The following is a 21,382-nucleotide window of genomic DNA, read 5'->3' as shown; positions in this document are numbered from 1 at the left end:
CTAGTGTCAAGACATTGAAGACGCCCTGCTTAAAAAGGATGAGTTTGGAATGGGGTCCCTGCACTTTATGTCCCTCTGTGTCACAGTATTATTTTTTTTAGGGTTTATTTCTTGGCAGTTTCAGTGAAGTCTGAAAAACTCACTGAACCACACAGCCAGTTTCCAAGGCAAGTTAGGTGTTTGTTGTGATATTTGTGGCCCACTTAGTGCTGCCAATTGCAGTGCAACATCCAAGTCTGCAGATGCTTGACTACACTGGAAAGTATCCCTCACTCAAACTGCCACCAACATCTACATCTATACAAATATTTTAGCCTCTATGAGATAGGCTGGTACAAAAGAGAGAGGGTAATCTGCACCTTCCTGCAATTTTCTGTCCCAAATCCTTTACTGAGGACTGCTCATTCTTTACATTGTGTTTGGTACATTGTCAAATTTCCCACAAAGGATGACAACACTGGAATGTGCATTAGATTAAAAGTCCATCTGGCTTAATATCCTGTCTCTAGCAAGACCATATGTCTGGTGGGAAGCCTTGGGAAATATATGTAAGGAAGTGATCCTTTCCATCCTATGCTCTACCTGCTTCTGGTAATTATGCTTTTTCTTAAGCATAATTATATCTGCAGCTTTGCATTTGATGACTCTTGACTCCTTTTACAAAGGACAAATCTTTATAGAGTTTCAAACCTCTATATCTTGTGGGACTTCTATTTCCTCCTTACTGCTGCTTATTTATGAGGAAAAGGTTTGCTTCCAGTTCTGTGAACTGTGAATTAACAACACAAAATGTTACCAAAAGCAGATAATGGACTAGCTTCACTACCTTCACTGTCAATCTACTAAGACTGGTAAGGGTTAAAAACTTCAGGATGGCAACAAGACTCATCAGTTGTGACTGTTGCTTTCTCACTTTCTGTAGTTCTCTCCTGGAAGGATTCTGTGAAAAGATGGAAACACAGCTATCTGTGTCCTTACAGAACAGGTAAATATCACAGTCTTCCTGTGAATCCTGCCTTATTTTTTTCAAATAGATTTTCTATTTCTCATGCTCTATTTCATGTGAGTTTTCTTATATTTAAAAAGTCCTATATTAAAAGAATATTTGTTTTCTTTAAATCTGTAATGGAATCCTAGCGCCTAGGGGCTTCTGAAAAATCATCAACTGTGGAGAATTAGAATTTGAAGAATAATTTTTAAGAATCAAGAATGAATTATTTTTATTATTTTTTTTTAAACTGATGATTTGTGGGAGACAGTAACTTGCTTTTAAAAATCTGTAATATCATATTGTGGTAAATGTGCCTATGCCCAGAATTATGGCCCAAATACTGTCAAAACTTATCCCAACCTGTTTTGCTCAAATTCCCCCTTCCCCCTCCTTTTGGAGGGGCACTCCGCCTGGAGCTGAGGAAACAAAGGGACAGGCATCACCAAGCCAGAGTAAATAACCCAACCTGCCTTCTTTGGGGTAAACAAGATCATGCATCCACCTTATGGGATGCTTCTGGGATGTGTGTGCTTCTTCCAAATTTGGGCATAATTCCAACCATATGCTTTGTCATTGGCTGAAGGTGTTTACCAAGATCGACCACTGGCTAAATCCAAGCCTTGAGCATATTATAAATATTACCCCAAATTTTAAACAAGTTGCTCTTTGCTCTTTTGCTACTAAGCTCTTTTGTGCTGTTCTGCTCCATTGCATGTGCTCTGCCCTCGTGCACGCTCTTTGTTTCCAGTCCAGAGAGAAACCTGCTACCCAGGAAGTGCTGTCATGCCTCAGTTTACCTGAGCCTGTAGAGTCATTTGCAAGCTGCACTGCAACTAGAGACAGTCTTGCAAAGTATCTCCAGTCCTGCTGGTAGGAAGAAGCAGACACTGTGTCTTAAAGGGACTGAGACCCTGTTGGTAAGCTTACCCAGTTGGGGGGACAACTAGCCTGAACCTTTTGGCAGATCTAACAGTGTCTGCCACGTGCACAAGCCGCAGACCTGCGAGCCAAAGCCTTTGTGTGTCTGCTTGCAAAGTAAGGACAATGTCTAGGAGCCCCTGTGTGCTGGGCTCAGCTGCAAGAGAGAGGTAGCTGCCTCCTACTGCTCCACAGGCCTGTAAGTCAAAGCTGACCTAGGGTGACTCAGAGCACTGCCTATGCTTTGCCGGAACTGCCTGTGAGTGTCCTGGATGTTTGGTCATTTCTGACCCGAGCTGGGGAAAAGCTGTGCCACCTCCACCGCACTCTCCAGCAGCCTCAGAAAGGGAACTGCTCCCCCACCGCGCCCTGCCAACTCTGCAGGACTGCAGCACTGAGGGAGCCACTTGAGAGCCCGTCTAGGTGAACTTGGCTGTCGGTAGAAGTTTACGCTGCACCCCCACAGCCGTGGGAGAAGGCTCGCCTCCACTGTGTCCAGAAGCGACTGCCCCTGGGAGCCAGCCACAGTAGACACAGTCCCCAGGCGTCCCTGCAAGCCTGGGCAGCCAGCAGTAACTTAGCAACAAGGGAAACTGTACCTTTCCAGTGTTCACGTGTTTAACACCAGTTGCAGTTCTGTTTAAAATCCTCACGCTAGCCAGGATGGTATTGTAATTTGTGATTCATAAGCAGCCCTCCCCAGCTAAGCCTGGAGCCACAATTTGTGATCATAAATGGATTTAAGTCTCTGAAAGGTTCCTATGATTGTATGCCCTGACATTCTGTCTCTTCTAGCTGTTTAGCAGTAGCAAGTATCTTGTTGAGTGGCCATCTGGTGGACAAGCTGTGGAATTGCAACCTCAGTTCTTGAATAACTGTTTTGTATTTTTCTAATTGGGTTCAAAATTGTTATACTGTACCATTTTGTGGGATATATTTAATGACCATGCACTAAAATATGCATATAAATATTGATAAAAGGCTATTAATAATTTTTATTATTACTAAATACTGTTTTTCTTATTTTATATTTTCATAAATCATAAATTATTAACCATATTCATCACACAAATATATATAGGTATCTTATTGAGAAGAAAGAGCTATACAAATGAAAGGCATTTCTGGTATGTGGGAACTACACTTCTGTGTATACTGTGGCTTTTTCATTCAAAGCTCAATCAGTGTCAAAGCCAAATAACCATCACAAAGCAGGTAATGGGCACTAGGAAGTGTAGATATTTTTTGTATCTGTAGAGTACCTGGAGATTTGCTGGTGATGCAAGTATGATTAAAAATAAATGAATGCAATAGCTGCTGATCCATCTCCAGGCAAGAGTTTTCTTTGCACTCAAGGTGTGAGGCTGACAAGGTCCCTCCGAAGTCAAATATCTAAGGCTGTAAGTAGTCAAAAGAACAGGTTTGTTTTGAGCTAGAGACAGTGAAGTCCCAGCTTGACAATTCATTGAACAAGATGTAAGGATAGTTATGGGTACAGATGATATACCCCTCATTCTTCTTCTGTTTAGATGCCAGACCTCCTTTTTGAAGGAAATCACTTGCTTTTTCAAAAGGGTCATTGTTTCTGATTATACTTGCTCCTCAGCCAGTACCTCTGTACTCCCAGGCTTCCTCTACCATACAGGGCATGGAAGCTAAGCACTGCTGTTGCATGTGGGACTTACTGATGTTTAGCCTGCAACTAGCTCCTTGAATGCTAGCTAGCAACGCTACCACAAAAAACTGCAAACTGTGCCAGTCAAGCTGCAAGTGGGAGAAGCAGGGCAATGCCAAGGGTCTGAGCAGTGTAACTATGGATATATCAGTGCTTTTCAGGGGTTGAAATTACTTAGCATTGCTTGTTAGTGGCTCTCCAAGAAAGGTGAAGGCTCTAGCAGCTAACAACATAATTTTTGCAGTTCAAGTACTGGAGACTCAGGGTATCATACTAGTAAACTCAGTTTTGTGTGAAACAATGTTGTATACCATGAACGGTCATACTATTTAGGCACGACACCAATTTTTAGAACCATCTCCCCAGTCTGCAGTGAAAAATCTGTTGCACATCAAGTTGTAAGACACATGGCCTCCTACTGTTTGGATCTGTGTCAGTACCTGGGACAAGTTCAAGAGGTGGTTATGAGATCCCTTGCAGGAGAGGGATGTAGTGCCAGAGGAGGCTAAGCACCACTCATCTGGAATCAGTACTCTGACTCTGGAATCAGTACTCTGACTTAAGAGGTTCAGATGAGTGTGGAATGAGGTTCAGGGCCGTGGAATGCCAAGAACAGAGGATCTTGATGCAAATGTCAGGGACAGATGGTTTGGGAAGATGACCCCCCTTCAAAAAATTGTGCAATCACAGGATTGTTTTGGTTGGAAAAGACCTCTAAGATCTTTGGAAGGAGGACTAGGAAACGTAGCTAGGAAGTGAAGGATGAAGTTGCATGAGAAAGGCTAAAGAGCTTTTAAAAGGAGTATCCTTTCTAGAATTGGGGTACTAATGCTGTCCCTGAGACCTCTAAGGATAATACCTTCTGTGGGATTCAAGTGTCAGTATTTCCAAGTCTCACTGTTTAAGAAAACAAACAAGAGGTAACGTTTCATCACACTATGTAAGAAAACAAGGGGTTATGTGAATGCCTCCCAGTGCTGAGGAGATGAAATGGATGTTGGGTCACTGAGACAGGAAGGTCATGTAAGTGTTTAAGGAAAATCAAGAACTCCACAGAATATTCATCCAGCTTTTCTGACAGCACCAGGAAAAGCTTTACGACTGCTACTCTTCTATTCCTTGTAGAGCATTGTGCTCCTAGGCAAGTGATGTTAGTGCTGCTTACTGCCAAAAGCAAATACTGCAGCTATCACTTCCCTTGCCTTGGCACCTTCTAGAACTTCTTGATTTCTGACTTCTGTTGTTAAAACATCTGCTGAGTGGGAAGTGAAGAACTTGTTTTATTTGGGAAGATGTCGACAAGAATTGAGCATCTGCATACATCTATGGCTTGGGGTGTCAATTATGCATGAAAATATCGATGTGATAAAACCACAGGAGCAGAAACAGGAAAGTACAATCTTGAACATCAGGGGTTTTGCATTATTTGGCACATTCCAGTTTATATAATACAGTACTACTGCATTCAGTGCCATCAGTTAGGCTGAGAACACCTAGACTCAGACTTGAAAACACTCAGAAATATCTTATGCAAGTTGGAATTTAAAACTGAAAATGTATGAGGTGCTGCCAGCGGTTAATCTTGACATACTCAAAACAGTGCTGTTGGATTTTGAGATCTTTCTAGCGGGTTGTGGATTCTGTATGATCTTTCTCGGCTGCACAGCTAGAAGATCTTCCTCCAAGACTTTTTGCCTGATTGTTATGTCTACTATCATTTTGAGGTTTGCATCACACTTGGTTGTTATGTACTTCTGCAGTAAGAATCCCAGGTGTTCAGAATATAAATATAGTGAAAAGATGGTCTCTGCTCCAAAAAAAGCAGGCAATAAGATATTGCCTTCTGATCCCATGGAGTCTGAGCTTGCCAGGAGCTGTGAAGAAACAAGGAAGGTCTAAACAGAACAACTGTTGAGAAGTGAAATTATGGCTATTTTCTATAAGCAATGACGTGACTTAAATCTAGGAAATTGTCCTGGTTTAGAGCTGGACAGATCCTCTATTGCCTTGAGAGGGGCAAAAGAATGACACTCACACAAATGGACTGGAGAGTGACAGAAAGTTAAATGGAAAAACAATTAAGTGTTTTACAGAAACTACAAATCATAGTGGCAAAGATATCCCAAAGCATACAGAGTCCCTTCTACAGCACCCAAAGATCCCCAACAGTCCCAACTCTTCCCTTCTCTCCATGTAAGGGTCTACCCAAAACCCTCAGAACTCTTTCTTTCCACTGCTAGGCTAGTCTCAGGCTGGCCAGGTCTGAGACTGCCCCCCCCCACCCTCTCGCCCCCGGACTTTTCCTCCTGGCATTAGGCTTACAGAGGCCTGAGAGGCCTTGAGATACTCCCCCACCATTACCCAAAAGGGAGCATCTCCCAAGGGAGCAGAGAGGGAAGAAAGAGGAAGAGAATGACTTTGCAGGTGAATTTATAGGGTGCAGGATTTATGGGTAGAAATATGCTGCTTCCTGTGTCCACCTTATTGAGTTGGACACTTGGGACACTGGAGGTGTAGTTATATGGCAGTAACAGGAGGCTCCCAGCCTGAACTGGCACAGAAGTGCTCTCCCAGTACTTGACTGGCACTAACAGCCTCACTGAATCCGATTCAGAACTGTTCTGTGGATCTTGATAGCTGGCTGGGGGAAAAATGCTTCAGGAACTCAATTTCTAATTGGCATCTCAGATCATCAAAATGATTTCACCATGCATTCAGTTAGCCTTTCCTCTCCAAAATTCAACTCCATGAATTATTCTTTGAAGGAAATGCAAAAAGGGCAACCCACTGTAGAGTGGAGTGCACTGCCAGCAACTGCACCCTGCAGTGACAGATGCAGATTTAACATGGATTCAGCTTTTACCACCACTTGTAGTACTACTGCTTTTTAATTTTAATAGAGTATAGATAGGGCAAACACAGCTGAAAATATTTTCCTAGCTTTTACATCAACTTCTGAAGGAAAATGAGCAGGTTTCAGTAGCTCAGCCCCACAATAGTGCTGGTTACTTGGTATAACACCAAGTGAGGTGTTTAATGGACAACTTGTATATCAGCAGAATGGCTGTTAGTGTCAGCACAGTCTCTGCCAGGGAACTGCTGCAGAATCTTGAAAAACTGTTGAGTTTCAGTTGCTAATCTCTGGAGAGGAGTAGGCCTGCTCTGCTGTGAAGAACTGACATGCTTTTAGAGATCTGCTGTTGTGCAGTCCTCTGTCTTTTGCATATCAGTATACAGAATTTTATTTTCCCTTATGTAACCAATACATATAAGTGGTCTTCTAGCTGCCAACAGATTTTTCATGACCCACTAATAAAAGAAATGCAATTGGTAGTGCTAAGCAAAGTTTCAGTGGAAAACAGAACAAAACAAACAGAATTGAAAATATCAAAACAATGCATAACTTGGTTAATGGGCTTTTGAGTTTTTGAAAACTAACTAGTGAATATTTATGGGGTGCAGAGGGAGATGAAATAAAATTATTCATTGTGAAGCATATGAATTTCAAATTCTAGCAGATGAGAATTCACATGTGAACTTATGGAAGTGCAGGTTTTGCTCATGAACTATCCCCTGAGTTCAGGCTTGGGAAGTGGAGATGTTCCTAGGGCCTCCAGGAGGTGGTGTATGCAGAATACATTTGAAAGCTCACTTTCCCTTCCCTGTTGCAAAAAGTGTTAGTGGTGCTGGTTTTTGCTTGCCAGGATAATGTCAAATTTAGTTAAAATCCTGTCAGCTTGAATCCAACTCAGCCAAGTCATTAGCTGGCATAAATCTTTACAGCTGCATTGAAGTCAATAAGCAGTTTCAATCTAGGAACAAATGCTCAGTCTGGTGCTGACAGTTTATTCTTCTGCACCGCAACAAGAGCATACACAGAAAAAATTGTGATTTAGGTCACTGTTTAAAGATGCAGAGCCTCTGTATTGACCCTCCCTGTGTGAATGCTAAAAAATAATTATAAGATTTGCTCTGCTCCTTTCTGTGCTGCAGAAGCTGTACATCTAAGGGTTGAGACTGGGGACTCTAAGTCTGTGGTAGGTAGTTTAATTTCTGAAGTGTGCCACACTGATTGAATTTCTGGGCAGTGTTTTAGTGCAAAAAGCTCCATAAGGAAAGAACTTTGGTGTGTTTATCCCTGTTTATTAATAGCACTTAAGGAGTTTTCTGGACAGAGGGATCTTTGAGCTGGGATTTATTCCAGGAGAGCTGAGAACTGTAAGGCAGTAAGTGTAAATTATTGTAGGAAAAATGGATAGACTGAAGGAGAACAGGATCTAATTCACAAGAGGCAACAGATCTCTGTTTCCAGCTATGCTTCAGCAGCACAAAACAGCTGTAAAAATGCTCCAGGGTGAGCCAATTCATTGACCATGTTCCTGTGCTGTAAGGCAGGTGAAGTCTTTTTTCAAATAAGAAGCGAAAGAAGGAGAGCTGAATACATGCTCAAATTACCCAACACACATGGGAGATTTCTGGCTAAGTAATCCCTCTTCTCCTTCTATCCCACATCTCAAGTCTGTCGATGAAAAGCCATCATAATTCTCTACAATAAGTGGGGGCTGAAGGGTGAAATCTATTGTGACAGTAATGTAAAGCGTAGGTAGCTTTCTTGACTTCAAAACAACCATCTTTCAAATCCTTTTCCCTACAAATTATGACTGCTTCAGCTGTTGTTGGTTGATCAGAGCAACACTGTAAGTCCTCCTGCGCCTTTCCATGTGCCAGTTGTCCCCCAGGTACCAGGGCTGAAGGTGGTCGTCTGTGGTGACACAGTCTGAACTTGTAAGGTAAGGTTAGTGCTCTGTGGTTTTCAGAAAAGGAACAATGGCATTGTGTTGCAAATGGGCCAGGATGTCATGGAAGTGTCTACCAGCACAGCTCTAATTTCTTAAATACATTACTTGCTACTGGCTTTTGGTTCAAAAGCATCAAATGAAGGTAAATCAGGATTGGTTGTGGTTTTTTTTTTTTTTTTTTTTCTAGAATGCTTGAGCCCTTGGCATCCTTGAAATCCAGGGTTTCAGTGTGGGAGCTGACTGAGGACTTTTGTCACTAGGAAGATAAGCAAGGCTAGCCAGATCTCTCTTTATAGACCATAATGATGATGGTAATAATGATAATGATGATAAAGATCATGATAATAATAATTAAAAAAAAAAAATCCTCACTGCTGCTAAGTCAATTGTACGATGATCTACCACCATCACATAGTAAGATTAACCTTATATATCTTCACTGTTTCTCTGCTTCTCTCTGACAATTATTTCAGTAACACCTCTTCATATTTCTTGGCTTGGATTATTTCTTCCAAGAGTCTGAGCTCCATCTATGATGCAGTTTTTATTTCTGGTTGTGGGCTTGCTTTTTTTTTCTCTTTTAAAAATGACATGGCTCATAGGTATACTGCAGCTTGAGAGTAAGAAACTGATGTGGATATAGCTGGGACAATGCTACATAACATTAATTCATTCTGATGTTGAAAGAACAACCTTCATGACCTGAACCATGTGCAATGATGACAGCAATACCTCCCCACTTCCACCCATACCCCTGCATTCTTTGGATCAAATAATTCATCTGGTGAGGTACAAGAGTGGCCAAGACAGTAGGTTACAGGACCAGGCATTCTACATTGTTGAAAAAATGGAGCAGAAGTTATTAAAATGCAAAGATACCAAAAAGATAATTGTTGACAAGAAGGCATAAAGAAGGGCTGGTCTCAGTGGGAAAGGAAACTTGATTTGGAGAAGACTGCAGTGTGTTTTCTAATAAACTAGGTATCAGAATGATAAAAATCCAAAGTAGACAGCCTAGATAGCCAAAGCTGTAACTTCACAAGAAAGTTCTAAGAAGGTGAAGAGGAAGCCAAACAAGTGATGTGCTAGGCACCATAAATTGCACGGGGAAGCTGAAGAAGCCAAGATCTCACCTCAATTAATTTCAGGTGTCTTTCATTCCTGTATGAGATTGCCCTGCAACACCTGTTCTTCATTCTGACTGGAGTCTGATGCTTAATTTCTCCTTTGTGATTTTTTCACTCTGGTCTTCGTGACACGTAAAGTCCTCTTGAGTTCAGGTCATTCACTGAGTCATTAATACTCAGAAAAGCACTATGTACTAATTAGCAGGCTGTGACGCTGTAAGTCATGACCTTCCTGTGTCCAACGACTTCCTACACAGAAATGCATGCTCTATAGATTTTTGCAGCCAACTTTTTTAGTTGTAAAAGAAAAGAACCCTGCAGTCCAGCACAGAGACTAAATCCCATGGGAGCAATAAGATTTCTGTTAACTCCACTGAGTTTGTTGCTTGGTTTTTTGCTATGCAATTTAATGCATTTAATGCATATTTAAATACAAGCTATTTCATTATTTATTTAATACTTAGCACTGCAAGTAGCACTTCTTATAATGATTCATCTTACGTTGCTGCAGTGAAAGACCATGGTGGCCTTTAAGAGCATTTTCTTCAGTGTGATTTTTACAAGACTTTATTTTTTCAGAAAGAAAATTTATCAATAAACACAGAGCAGTTATGGCCTCAGCCTAAAGCTTGCTGAACTTGAGGGAAAATGTCATTAAATGCAGGGCTATCTGAATCACACCTCTTAATGATGAAAAAGGCCTATGAAGAGGCTGGACCTTTCCTTTGTTGTGGTTTGGCATTCCTAAAGCTCATCTGCAGTTACTTACCAGTTAGTATTTCTTCACTACTTTAATACACATATCAGGAAGCTTTTAGCAAATATAATGAGGGCCACAAGGCCTCTAAATTAACTGAGATTTTCATAAATCAGAAATGAGATCTTGCAACCTCACAAAACCTGCATTTAATGATATTTTCCCTCAGGTTCAGCAATCCTTATACTGAGGCCATAACTGAAACAAAAATCACATTGACTTCCTGAGTAACAAAATGCCTGAAATTTGGCATTGCTTCGATTACTTGAAGATTTTTAGTTTTGTAAATAAAAGATGGACACCTCTTAAAAGCAACTGTTCAGACAACAGACTGGAAAAGAAGCAGAGACTTCTGAGGGCTAATGCCAAAGCACAACAAGGCTGTTGAAATGCCTTGCTGGATGGGGCTTGTCAGAGTGATTGCAGGTGTGTGCAAGTGTATTCCTTGGGGCACCTACATTTTTTGTGAGACATCAGTACTGGCCATGCTAGTATACCACCATGCACAATGGAGAGAAGTAGATGCTTTCAGGGAATGGCTTGGGTAATCTCATCCTGAAGTGTCTGCAACAGCAGCCCATTGTGCCTACCTCTCCCAGATATCTGTAAAAGCATATTAGACTGAGCAAATCTTGTGTAATGTCTCCACTGCAGACATGTAAAGTGTGGTGAGATAACACAATGAAATTGCTGAAAGTAGGACTCACAGGTGTAGCCCTCTTTGTTAAATGATTGTCAATGGGTTTGATATTTCCTGTCAAATTACAACGTGGAAAGGAACTTCACCATTGTCAAAGGTTATTTTGAAGGGAAATTGATGCACAGATGTCAAAATATAACTGTAGTAAATTCACAAGTATAGCTACTCAAGTGCATCCTAAAGATGGCAAAGAGCAGCTGACAGCTGCCACAGCAGTGACAGTGGTTGGAAAGCATCTGAAAAGCTCATTATATTGTTGAAATAACACCACTTTTAACAGAAAGAAAGTCCAAGCATTGGACCACCTTAAGGAAAATTTGCCTAGCTCTTCATCCTCTGCTGTTGTATGCCTTCTAGTTGGCATGTTTGAAATGTTTTTTTCTGTCCTCTGGGCTTCCACAATTATTTTGTCTCAGATAATCTGATCTACACAACATGCTTTAGACTGTGGTGAATCATAGAATCGCAGAATATTAGGGGTCGGAAGGGATCTCGAAAGATCACCTAGGCCAACCCTCCTGCAGAGCAGGATCACCTATACTAGATTACACAGGAACACAGGAATGTCCAACATGGTTTCTAGCATTGGAAGCCTGAAAGCAAAGTCCCTGTTTCAAGCTTCTTGCCCATAAAACCCACCACTCCCTGATGAGGTCTTGTAATATAAGAACCCTTTTTTTTAAAAATTATTTATTTAGTAATGATGAGTTTTACTGGATTTGGGCATTAGTTTCAGGCCTGCTGGGCAAAGGCAGTCAATGAAACTGCTATGTGCTTACAGATAATTTTTCTTCTCCTCCCTGTCTGTGTCACTGAGACCTAGATTAGACAGCAGATAGCACTGCTTTATGGAAATCAGAACGGAAACTGAAGTATAAAATACCTGGATTTGTCAGAAGACTGGCTAAAAGGCACATCAGCCATAAAGATACATGCTTCTGATACAGAACAGTAGCAAATGTTCTTTTTTGTACCCAGACTCCCATGCTTTGCAATGTGCCCCTTCTCTACCTAATCCATGCCTGTGAGGCTGCACACACTGAGGCTTCTGTAGATCTGTAATGCAGCTACCACCAGTCAATCACAGAATCGTTGAATGTTTGGGTTGGAAGGAATCTTAAAGATCATCTAGTTCCAAGTTCCCCACCATGAGAAAGGACACCTTCTATTAGACCAAGTTGCTCAAAGTCCCATCCAGCTTGGATTTAAACAGTTACAGGGATGGGGCATCCGCAGCTTTTCTAGGCAACCTGCTCCACTGCCTCACCACCCTCATGGTGAAGAGTTTCTTCCTAATCTCCAACCCAAACCTAGCTTCTTCAGTTTGAACCTACTATCCCTCTTCCTATCACTACATTTCTTTGTAAAAGGTCCCTCTTCATGTATCCTGTAGGCCTTCTTCAATCAGGAAATAGGGGCCAGCTGTACTGGACTTCTGTGTCCCCATTTGTGTCCTGATATGCTCCTTTAGTACCATCTCTGGTTTAAGGAGTTACCTATTGCAACCTTTTCTTGCTACTGTGAAAATGTACATTTGCCCCAGCAAAGGAAACTAAACCCTGGGATGTGGTTCTGTTATTAAGTATAATGCCACCACCCAGGTGCTAAGGAGCATACAGGAAACAAGATGATAAGCAGGTTTGGCAGATACCAGGAATAATGCCAACAGCCATTACAGGGCTGTAGGACAAACAAGCAGACCAGCTGCCGGTTTGCATACCTGTAGGCTGAATAAATGACCTTGTAGAGAAGTCAGTTCATACAACAGCATAGCTGGTTTGCCAGGAACTCTGACAAGGGAGAACATTGTAATGTTTTGTGCATCTGAAGACATGACATTAAGGGAAAAACTGAAATGAACCTCTACAGTTCAGATGATGGAAGGGATAAAAGCAGTATAAAATGATCCAAATACAATGTTTTTCCTTTGTATCTTTCCTTTGTATTGTAGGGAGCTTCCTAAGAGGGAATGAGGACAGTGCTGCAACCCTAGCAACCAGTGTATTCATTCTGCAGCTACCCTCTTGTGCTCAAACTGCAGACTGAACATTTTCAGGTGAGTTACTTCTCCAAAAACTGTATTTGCTAGTTCCCACTACCAAGAGATGATGCCCTGAAATGTGTAAGATTAGAAAAATAGGGAGAGAGGGGGCAGCTGTGGTCCAAAATTTCCCATTCTCTTAGAAGAGCATGACTTTAAGGTAGCAGGACATTGCTTTAGTATTGGTGTAATTTACTGGCTGTGTTGTAGTTCATACTGTAAAAAGTCACCTGAAAGTCACCTAGTAAAAGTAGCAGCAAACTCTGACACACTGAGAAGCTTGGCTTTAGTGACTTGTCCTTGTTAGGATTCTTACATGGAAAATACATATTAAGTGCTCCAGTTTCAAGACATATTCCAGGAACTTAATTCTCCTGCCTCCCACGGTTTGCCTTCTGCTCTGGTCTGCCTTGCCTCACTGGCCACTCCTTCTTTCAGCAGCTTGATATTTTTATATTTGCTTACTTCTACTTCTATATCATTAATGCATTTAAAGGCTCACTTGAACTATCTCCAATCCTGTATTCCACTTTGTCTTGTGATTAGTGGTTGTAATGCAACTAATTTTATTTGTGTTTCTGATGCATATAATATTAATGTATTACTGACAGTATATATTTCTGATATAGAGAAAAAATATAAATATATAAATATATATATATATTTCTCTGTACCTTTGAGATTTCAGCAGCATGGGAGGATCACGTTTCCTTTGCTAAGCTTGAAGGAACAACTGCTAAAACACTGTGTTGCTCAGCCAATTAAAATCACTGTTGCAACATGAATTTTTGTAGAAAGGCAGATGCTATTTATTCAGGCAATATTTAACCTCGTCTTTTTTTAACCAGAAGAGAGAGCATAGTTATTCCTGGCAATACTAACTTTAGACTCCAGGTTTCTAATCTTGAAAAAACCCTTTTGATTTCCCAACTCATCTTCCTTCCTGTCTGCTTTCAGTCTCAGATTGGATTTACTGATTGTGGCTCACAGCCTGAAGAAGTTACATCTTACGCCACCTCAAGAAGGTTGGCCCTCTGCTTTGGACTCTGTGTTTTAAATGCATTCCAAAAGCATAGTGCAAAGGATTATGTATCCTTGAAGCATCAGAAGAATGTTTTAAAAGTACATTAAAATGAAAAAGATTATATGTGCATCCTGCTGTTTTCTTTTTGAAATGAGTCTCCACCACTAAAAAATAAAAAAAAAAGAGGTAAGCAGATCTGGGGGGACAAAAAAGGCAAACAAACATAAAATGTTCAAATCAAGCAAAAAAATGCTTTAAACAACTAACTAAAAAGTGTTGCATTTACCTCTGCAACTGTTGTGGCACAAACACCTCCTAAAATTAGTTTAAGTTTTAGAGAGAGCTTCGAATGGGTGCAGTTCAGGCTTTGTGTGAGAAAAGGTTAAATAAGTGTGCTTTCTGTTATACTCCTACAGACGAAGATTTTGGAGACAAATTCATGAATGAAAAACATTAAACTATTTTGTCATTCATGAAATGGCAGGCAATCTTCTTCCATAAAATCCACCTTGTCTTATTACCACATTGAAAACTACTAACTACTCAGAAGCTTAGATCTAGTCTAGGAAGCAGAGAAGAGCCTGGTCTAGGAAAGGCTTGTAATGACACTGATTTAATGGCATCAATGAGGGTACTAACCATCAGTCTTCGATGTTTCTGTCCAAGACGAAGACTTGTGTTTGCAGCACCTATACGCTTCAGTACTCTGTGCTCAATTTTGTAACCCAACAGCCAAGATTTATAGTGCATCTTTAGAATAATATCATTTTCTTGCAATTGCAAAATTGTTTCAGTGTTTGTCTTATGATCTCCATATGTGTGGTCACAATAATGACGCAGAAAACCAGAATCTAATCTGGTGTGATTTGATTTGATGGATTAAGTGATACCCATGCAAAGAGTGGAGGACTAACCTCATTTTCAAGCCAGGGTTAAGGCTCTTATAAACAATGACTGTGCCAGAGCTATGCCTGGAGCTGGGGAATTCAGCTGAAAGCTCCCATTTGCTTATTCAAAATGCTTAGAATAAAACAAAATACATGATTCCTGGACTTCTACAGTTTAAATTGATGAAGCTACTGATGTAGTGTTTATGGCATTTTTTTCTGGGAGGGGAAGGGCATATTATTATTATTATTATTAGTAATAGTATTAGTATTAGTATTATTAGTATTAGTAGTAGTAGTATTATTTGCAGTTAGCTTTAAGCCATGAATCAATGTAGAGTGCCCTCAGGGCATGATAAAAAGTATTGTTCTTTGTTTAAATTATCTTGGTAGAAACAATTGAGGTAACATTGGTGGAAGTGAGTCAGAAGTCACACTCACCAAGCCAAAACTGTATGGTCATTATGTCAATGCAAGGTTTTGTTAATGTAACAGATGGAGCCTGGCCTCTGCTGTCTGGAGGGACACATGTAAACTTTATTTACACAATTTGTGAAAGCCAAAATAAACACTCATTTCTTGAATTATTAAAATTACTTTTTCCAGAGCCAAAATGTTGCATCAATTCTCAGTTAATCTGAGACAAATTAATGGTGGATGATTTCAGAGCTAGTTATCAGCAGTTAGGTCTTGAGTGAAAAGCTGTGGACACTACAATCACACCTTCACTGGTCAAAGTTCCAAACACAGGACATTTGCTTGTGGCACCCTGACCTCTAGAGCAACTGTCAGGTGCTGAGGACTCCTGCTTTTGTTTCACCTGAAGCCATGTAAAACTATTGTGCACACACATTTTTCTGATTGTTATTTAGCAGCAAACAGAATAGCCTTATAAAATGACTCAAAATTTCAACTGAATCCCCTTGCCCCCATCTTGGGAGTAGGGGAGACAGTGGCTGGAGGCATTCCTGCTTCTACCTTTTACCTTGCCTTGCCAAAATTACCAGGAAGTCTGAGCTACTTGAAGATGGGTTGTCTACAACATAATTCATCTTCTCCCATGGCAGTTCCCCAGCAGAAACTGACTACTTGCAAAGTGAATTCCACTGTTTTGATGCAGAAACTAAGATCTTTCTCAGTATTTCAGTTCTGCTCCATTTGATTTATCATTTTGTCAGCAGTGACTTTGTAAGCACCATTATGGCCTGTGAAACACTTCCAGAATCCTACACAGAACATCAATGTTTTTCTCATTGTGCTGTGTGGTTAGTTTGTTTGAGTAGATCTCAGGATGATGCAAACACTCCAACTGATCAAAACAGCTACAGCTGAACTGAAATCAAACCTTTAATCTGCATGTAGAAGCCACTTTTCTTCCCTCCAGTGGGGTACACTAAAATCCTTCACCTTCCTTCTCACCTTCGGTCTTTGAAATCCCCTCTAGACTTCTATGGATGTTTGAAGATCCTCTCTCCCTGAACTTTTGTACTAAAGTACTGTCAGGTACGGTAATGAATTGTACTGCAATTGTTTTGTGCACAGGTTGCTTTCTGATTATTTTTTTTTTTTTTTTTAGGAAACCTTAAATTATGCAGCAGTGAGTTTTGACTGGGAAGTAGAAAAAAGCTGAGTTAATAGCAGCAGACAGGCTTTACCTTTGGGTCATGTATTCCAGAAAGCTCTTCATAGATCTTCTCTCCTACCATGACAGCAGCTAGATTGGCTGTGTATGTCGACAAACAAAACAGACAGAAAATAGCCCAGAGATTCATTAAAAACCTTCCAGTCCAGCACTTGGGAGGTTTGATAGCAGCTGTTCTTCCAAACAAGATCGCATAGCAGACATTCAGGGCAGAGGAGAAAGAGAAGACTTTGTTCCTATTCCTTCCCTTGGGGGTCATCCCAAAAGGACTTTTCCACTCATATAAGGTGAGGAATATAGCTGTGATGTGTAGAGCAACAAATATCCCCAGCCACATAGTCCAGTGAAGTGGCCACATAAAGGCTCCAATAGGAGCTGCTGTGTCTTTGGTCCTCACCAGGATGCCCAAGCTGGTTGAAAAGAAAGGGCTAGTGAAATCAATCACTTGGCTGCGGGCAGTGTTAATGCTAAATGATGTTACTGCCATGTGAGCCGTGCCAGCAAGAAGATCTCCCACCAGCCCTGTCCAGTGGCCATTCTTCCAGGCTCCATATTTTCCATCGCCAACAATGTACAAGTCAAAATCAAAATTCATATCCTCGGCTAGTTTCTCCAGCAGGTCAATGCAGTAGCCATAGCAGCACTTCTTCAGCTCAATGGGAACAGTGTCATTCCCTCCTTGAAGGGTTTCAAACAGGTTATCTAGCATGGCTGAATCATTGGTCAAAGGATCCAGACAGAGCTGCCCTGCTGGGCAAAGACCTTCATCATCTACATCTCTTGTAAAGACGAATGGATGCTCAATGAGAGTTACCACTCTGAGGTGCAGCCGGGTGGGGTGTTGCATGTGATTTTTATGTCTCTGGGCCTGTTCTGGCCATATCCCATAGTCCATGATTACCTTTCCTTCTTGCCAGCTTCCAAGACGAGTCCACATTGGGTTCCCAACAGGGTCATGTTGCAGATTCCAGATGAAGAAGTTGTTTTCTGAGCTGATAATGGAAGAACCTTTCACCTTGATGTGGCCACTCAGACCGTCAAAGGTTGTGTTGGCTAAAAACCTGTTGCAGGGAGAAAGCAGGGTAATCAGAGGCAGATAACTGAAGTCATCACGCTAAAGCTTATGTAAACACCATGAGTTTAAGTTTAAGAGAATAGATTTGGGATTTTGAACATCTGGATCATTAATAGCTTTCCTACAGCACGATGAACACGCCACTTAATTTATGACTAAAGTACTTGGGAATGCTCTCCTGCATATCTTATGTAAATGAAAACTCCTGCAGAGACTTCTTTATGTTTACTGGAAAAAAAAATGAGTGAGAGAACACTAAATTTTCAGCTACATCTACCTCATAAAATCCACAGTCAGTGTCCTAGGCAAAAAAATATATGAAAGGGGAAGAATGGAATTTATGTATGAAATGTCCTTCCAAGAAAAATCCTGCAATTTCAGTAAGATCTAGCTTATGTAAGAGAGGCTACTGAAGTGCTGTCAACAGCTTTCAAGCATTTTGAAGTGAACCAATCTGGATTTGAAAAATGCAAATTTTGCATTAGTAAATCACCATTAGCCACTTCTGCATGAAGAAAGGAACTCAGTGAAAGATGCTTGCCCTAGGTACTAGATTTTGCAAGTGCTCCATCAATTTAAATTCTTTTAAAAGGAAAAAAATAAATAAATTTCTGGGCTTTTGCTATTCCAGATATTCACAACAAAGTATTTCCCGTGTATTGGGTGGCAGTGTTTGCTGGTAGTTGTCTTCTCCCTGATATGTTAAATTCAGCTTCTGGTAAATCATTAACAAGGAGGCTAAAATGACATGGATAAAGGAGCAAGAAATTGAGCAGCAAGCAAGTGTTATCTAAGGATAAAATCCTCTTTAGTGTAAATATCATGACCAGCTGCACTGCTCTCTGTTAATAATCAAGCTGCTATGTATTTTGCAGAGACTGTAGAAGGCAACTTACAAGAATTTCCAAGTGTTAGTATAGTGATTCTATTGCAAACAACTCATTTAAATTGGTGCTAATATGGTGTGAGGTATGTCAGGCATGTATTTTTCAGCATCAGGCATTCAGAATACAAACTATTTCACTATCATAGTAGAATGTAATGCCTTATATTAGCCCTGGGAAATGGATGAAAACAAGTACTGAAAGAAGTATAAAGGCTATTGTTATCATTCCAGCCTCGATAAGCAAGACACAAGCCTCAAGTAGTGCTCCTTGTTTATCAATAGTTAGGGTAGATAAAAAATAACCTTAATTGATTTGAAAAGGATGAATCCACAGAAAATGTGTGTGCATGCATACCTCTGCCCAGTCTGTACCCTCTGTTTTGATGACTTCTGATACTTCTTGATAGAGTGTCAGCAGTTAAAACTCTTCACTATGCATGTCTCAAGATCCACCACTTTTTGTCCTCAGCAAAGGGTAAATTAACAAAAACAAATAATATGGTTTTGAGTGTGGTTGTGTGTGTGACAACCTTCTCTGAGATGGCTTCAAAATTCTTCTTATGCAGTCTATTTTGAGCAGGTTGTATCTGGAGGAGGCTGATACAGCCAACACTGACAAATGCAGTTTATCTATACATCTGTTAACTTGGTCCTAAAAACAATGCCTAAAACCATACACAGGTGTTTATAAATGGGACAGACATAGAAATGTGGTTCTCATTTTTAAAATACTTTACACTTAGTCTAGTTTTAGCTAAAGATACCATTACTTTGCTAATCAGTGTTGTCAACCACTGTTTGACTAATCCTTTCCTCCTACTTTGTGTTTCATATTTGATGGTGTACTTGGATCTTTGTGTATGTAAATACTATCAAGACAAAGATTGTAGGGGAAGGCAATCTTAAACATTTAAAGAAAAGTTTATGTGCCCACAAACTTACCTGGTCTCCTCCTCAGTCTTTGTGAAAAATCATGCAACTTCTTCCTTACAAGCCATGCCAGGTTTATATGCTGAAGCCATCACTATGACACTAACAGTGAAACCATTGCATGTATAGATGGGGCTGTATGTAAACTTTTGAAAGGATTATTTAAGTACAGAAAATAGGGTTAACAGTTCATAAAATGCCAGAATTCATGGCTACAAGTCCTAAGATGGAATAAGCTACCAAAGTTCTAATGATGTTGGCCTCACATTGCTACTACAGCAGGACCTGGATATCAAAATGCTGCAGATCAACAGCATTCAGGTGAAACAGACCAGCAACATTCAAATGAAGCTATGAATGCATTGGATCTGTTTTCTGCTGGGAAAATGAGAACAGTGGAATTTAATGCAGTTCTCTAACTTTCACTGTAGAAATAACTATGCCCATGAAGGTGGATCAAGCCCTCTGTACCTGTTCTGTGGTTGAATTGTGTTAGAAGCAGTTACCTGAGAGATTTTGTAGCATTTAAATGTATGACTTCACTAACTTATGAAGTTAGTGGCTTAGTTTTGCAACTGATTTGCATGTTCTATATTTTCAGTTGTGACAGAACATTAATCAAAATAAATGAGGGGAACCATGTGGGAGATACATTTTAACAGCACTTTGTTTTATATGCAAGTGGCTATGGCTGTTAATCATTTGTAAATGCTATACGCAGCACTAGTGAAACTCGTGCCAGGGACTTCACCTAAAACACTTTTACTCCAACTTCAGGAAAGAGACAAAAGGAACTGACTGAATGAATTTTCTTGATGCTATGTCAATACATGGGAGCTGATGATCATAACAATAGGTTTCAATAGGGGTATCAAAGCTTTACTAGTGTCACTTCCATTTAACTGATGAGTCCAAAGTGTGTAATTTGCTCATTTCAACTTTGTTTCTCATGTGATTTGTTGTAAGGACTGGTCATTAGAGCTTTAGCAGTACTACCATACTCTAGCAGTCATGTCTTTTTAGTAGCACACTCCAGCAGTCATGTCTTTGTAGTACCTTTAAGAATGATTTAATTAAAGGATTTCCATTTCTTTCAAGCTAGATGACTTGGTCGTTTCACATCTTTCATGGAAAATTTACTGGAAGCAAGAAACAGAATGGGCAAGCAAAACAGCATGCTGCTGAAATTACCTAAGAAGCAGAGTTAAATCTGCAAGACTAGCGAAAGCTTTAGGACAAGATGAGGCTGTGGGATTTTAATGGCTTCCTCCATCAACAAGGTGCTTCCATAGGCAGACAGGAAGAGATCAGGGAATTGCTCTCATCCTAAGAGGAATGAAGGATGGAGACTTACAACTGTATATTCTTCAGGTTGTCATGGACCAGATCTTGGTCTAGCTCACAATCATTATTCTGCACCTGGGAGGTATTTAAATGTTTTCAGTGTTGGCAATGAAAGCTCAGGTGTCAGCTGTGCCAGCTTGTGAGACTGCTCTTTAACTACACGCTGCAGTTAAGGGAGGCAAAGGTCTGTGCCACAGTGCCTTCTTCATCCCCACCCACCATATCTCTGAAGCTAGCTATCAAGACAGATGGGTTCATTCAGACAGAAAAATGCTCACATTAATCAACACTAGGCATCATCCAATAAAAGTTTCCTATTTGGAGGTGCACCACTTTCCTAAAGCATTCATGTAATCCACAAGGTTGTTCAAAGTTAAGCGACTCATCAGCGCTTCATGCCTCAGAAATTACTGGTATCGTTCAGACTCAACAGTTATGCTGTTAACTCAAAATTAATCAGTACTGGCCATCAGGTGTCTGTCTCACACACTGCAAAAATAGCTGCAGTGATTCAGGACAAGGGTTTATCTAACATGTTGTTTTGTCTATAAGCAGATGACCAGGGATAAAATTGTTAATTATGTGG

The 21,382-nt window shown here is 40.5% G+C and overlaps 1 protein-coding gene across 1 annotated transcript in view; it reads right to left on the bottom strand.

Annotated features, from left to right (window-relative positions):
- The window catches only part of GRIN3A (glutamate ionotropic receptor NMDA type subunit 3A), an 80,802-nt gene that overhangs the window by 23,927 nt on the left and 35,493 nt on the right, over nucleotides 1-21,382 (bottom strand). The window contains exon 3 of the mRNA XM_054397858.1: nucleotides 16,575-17,622. Coding sequence (XP_054253833.1) covers nucleotides 16,575-17,622 — 1,048 coding nt within the window. The remainder of the gene's footprint in view (nucleotides 1-16,574; nucleotides 17,623-21,382) is intronic.

The sequence above is a fragment of the Indicator indicator genome, chromosome Z, assembly GCF_027791375.1.
Source record: "Indicator indicator isolate 239-I01 chromosome Z, UM_Iind_1.1, whole genome shotgun sequence".
NCBI lineage: Eukaryota > Metazoa > Chordata > Aves > Piciformes > Indicatoridae > Indicator > Indicator indicator.
This window is presented reverse-complemented; position numbering and strand designations above follow the sequence as displayed.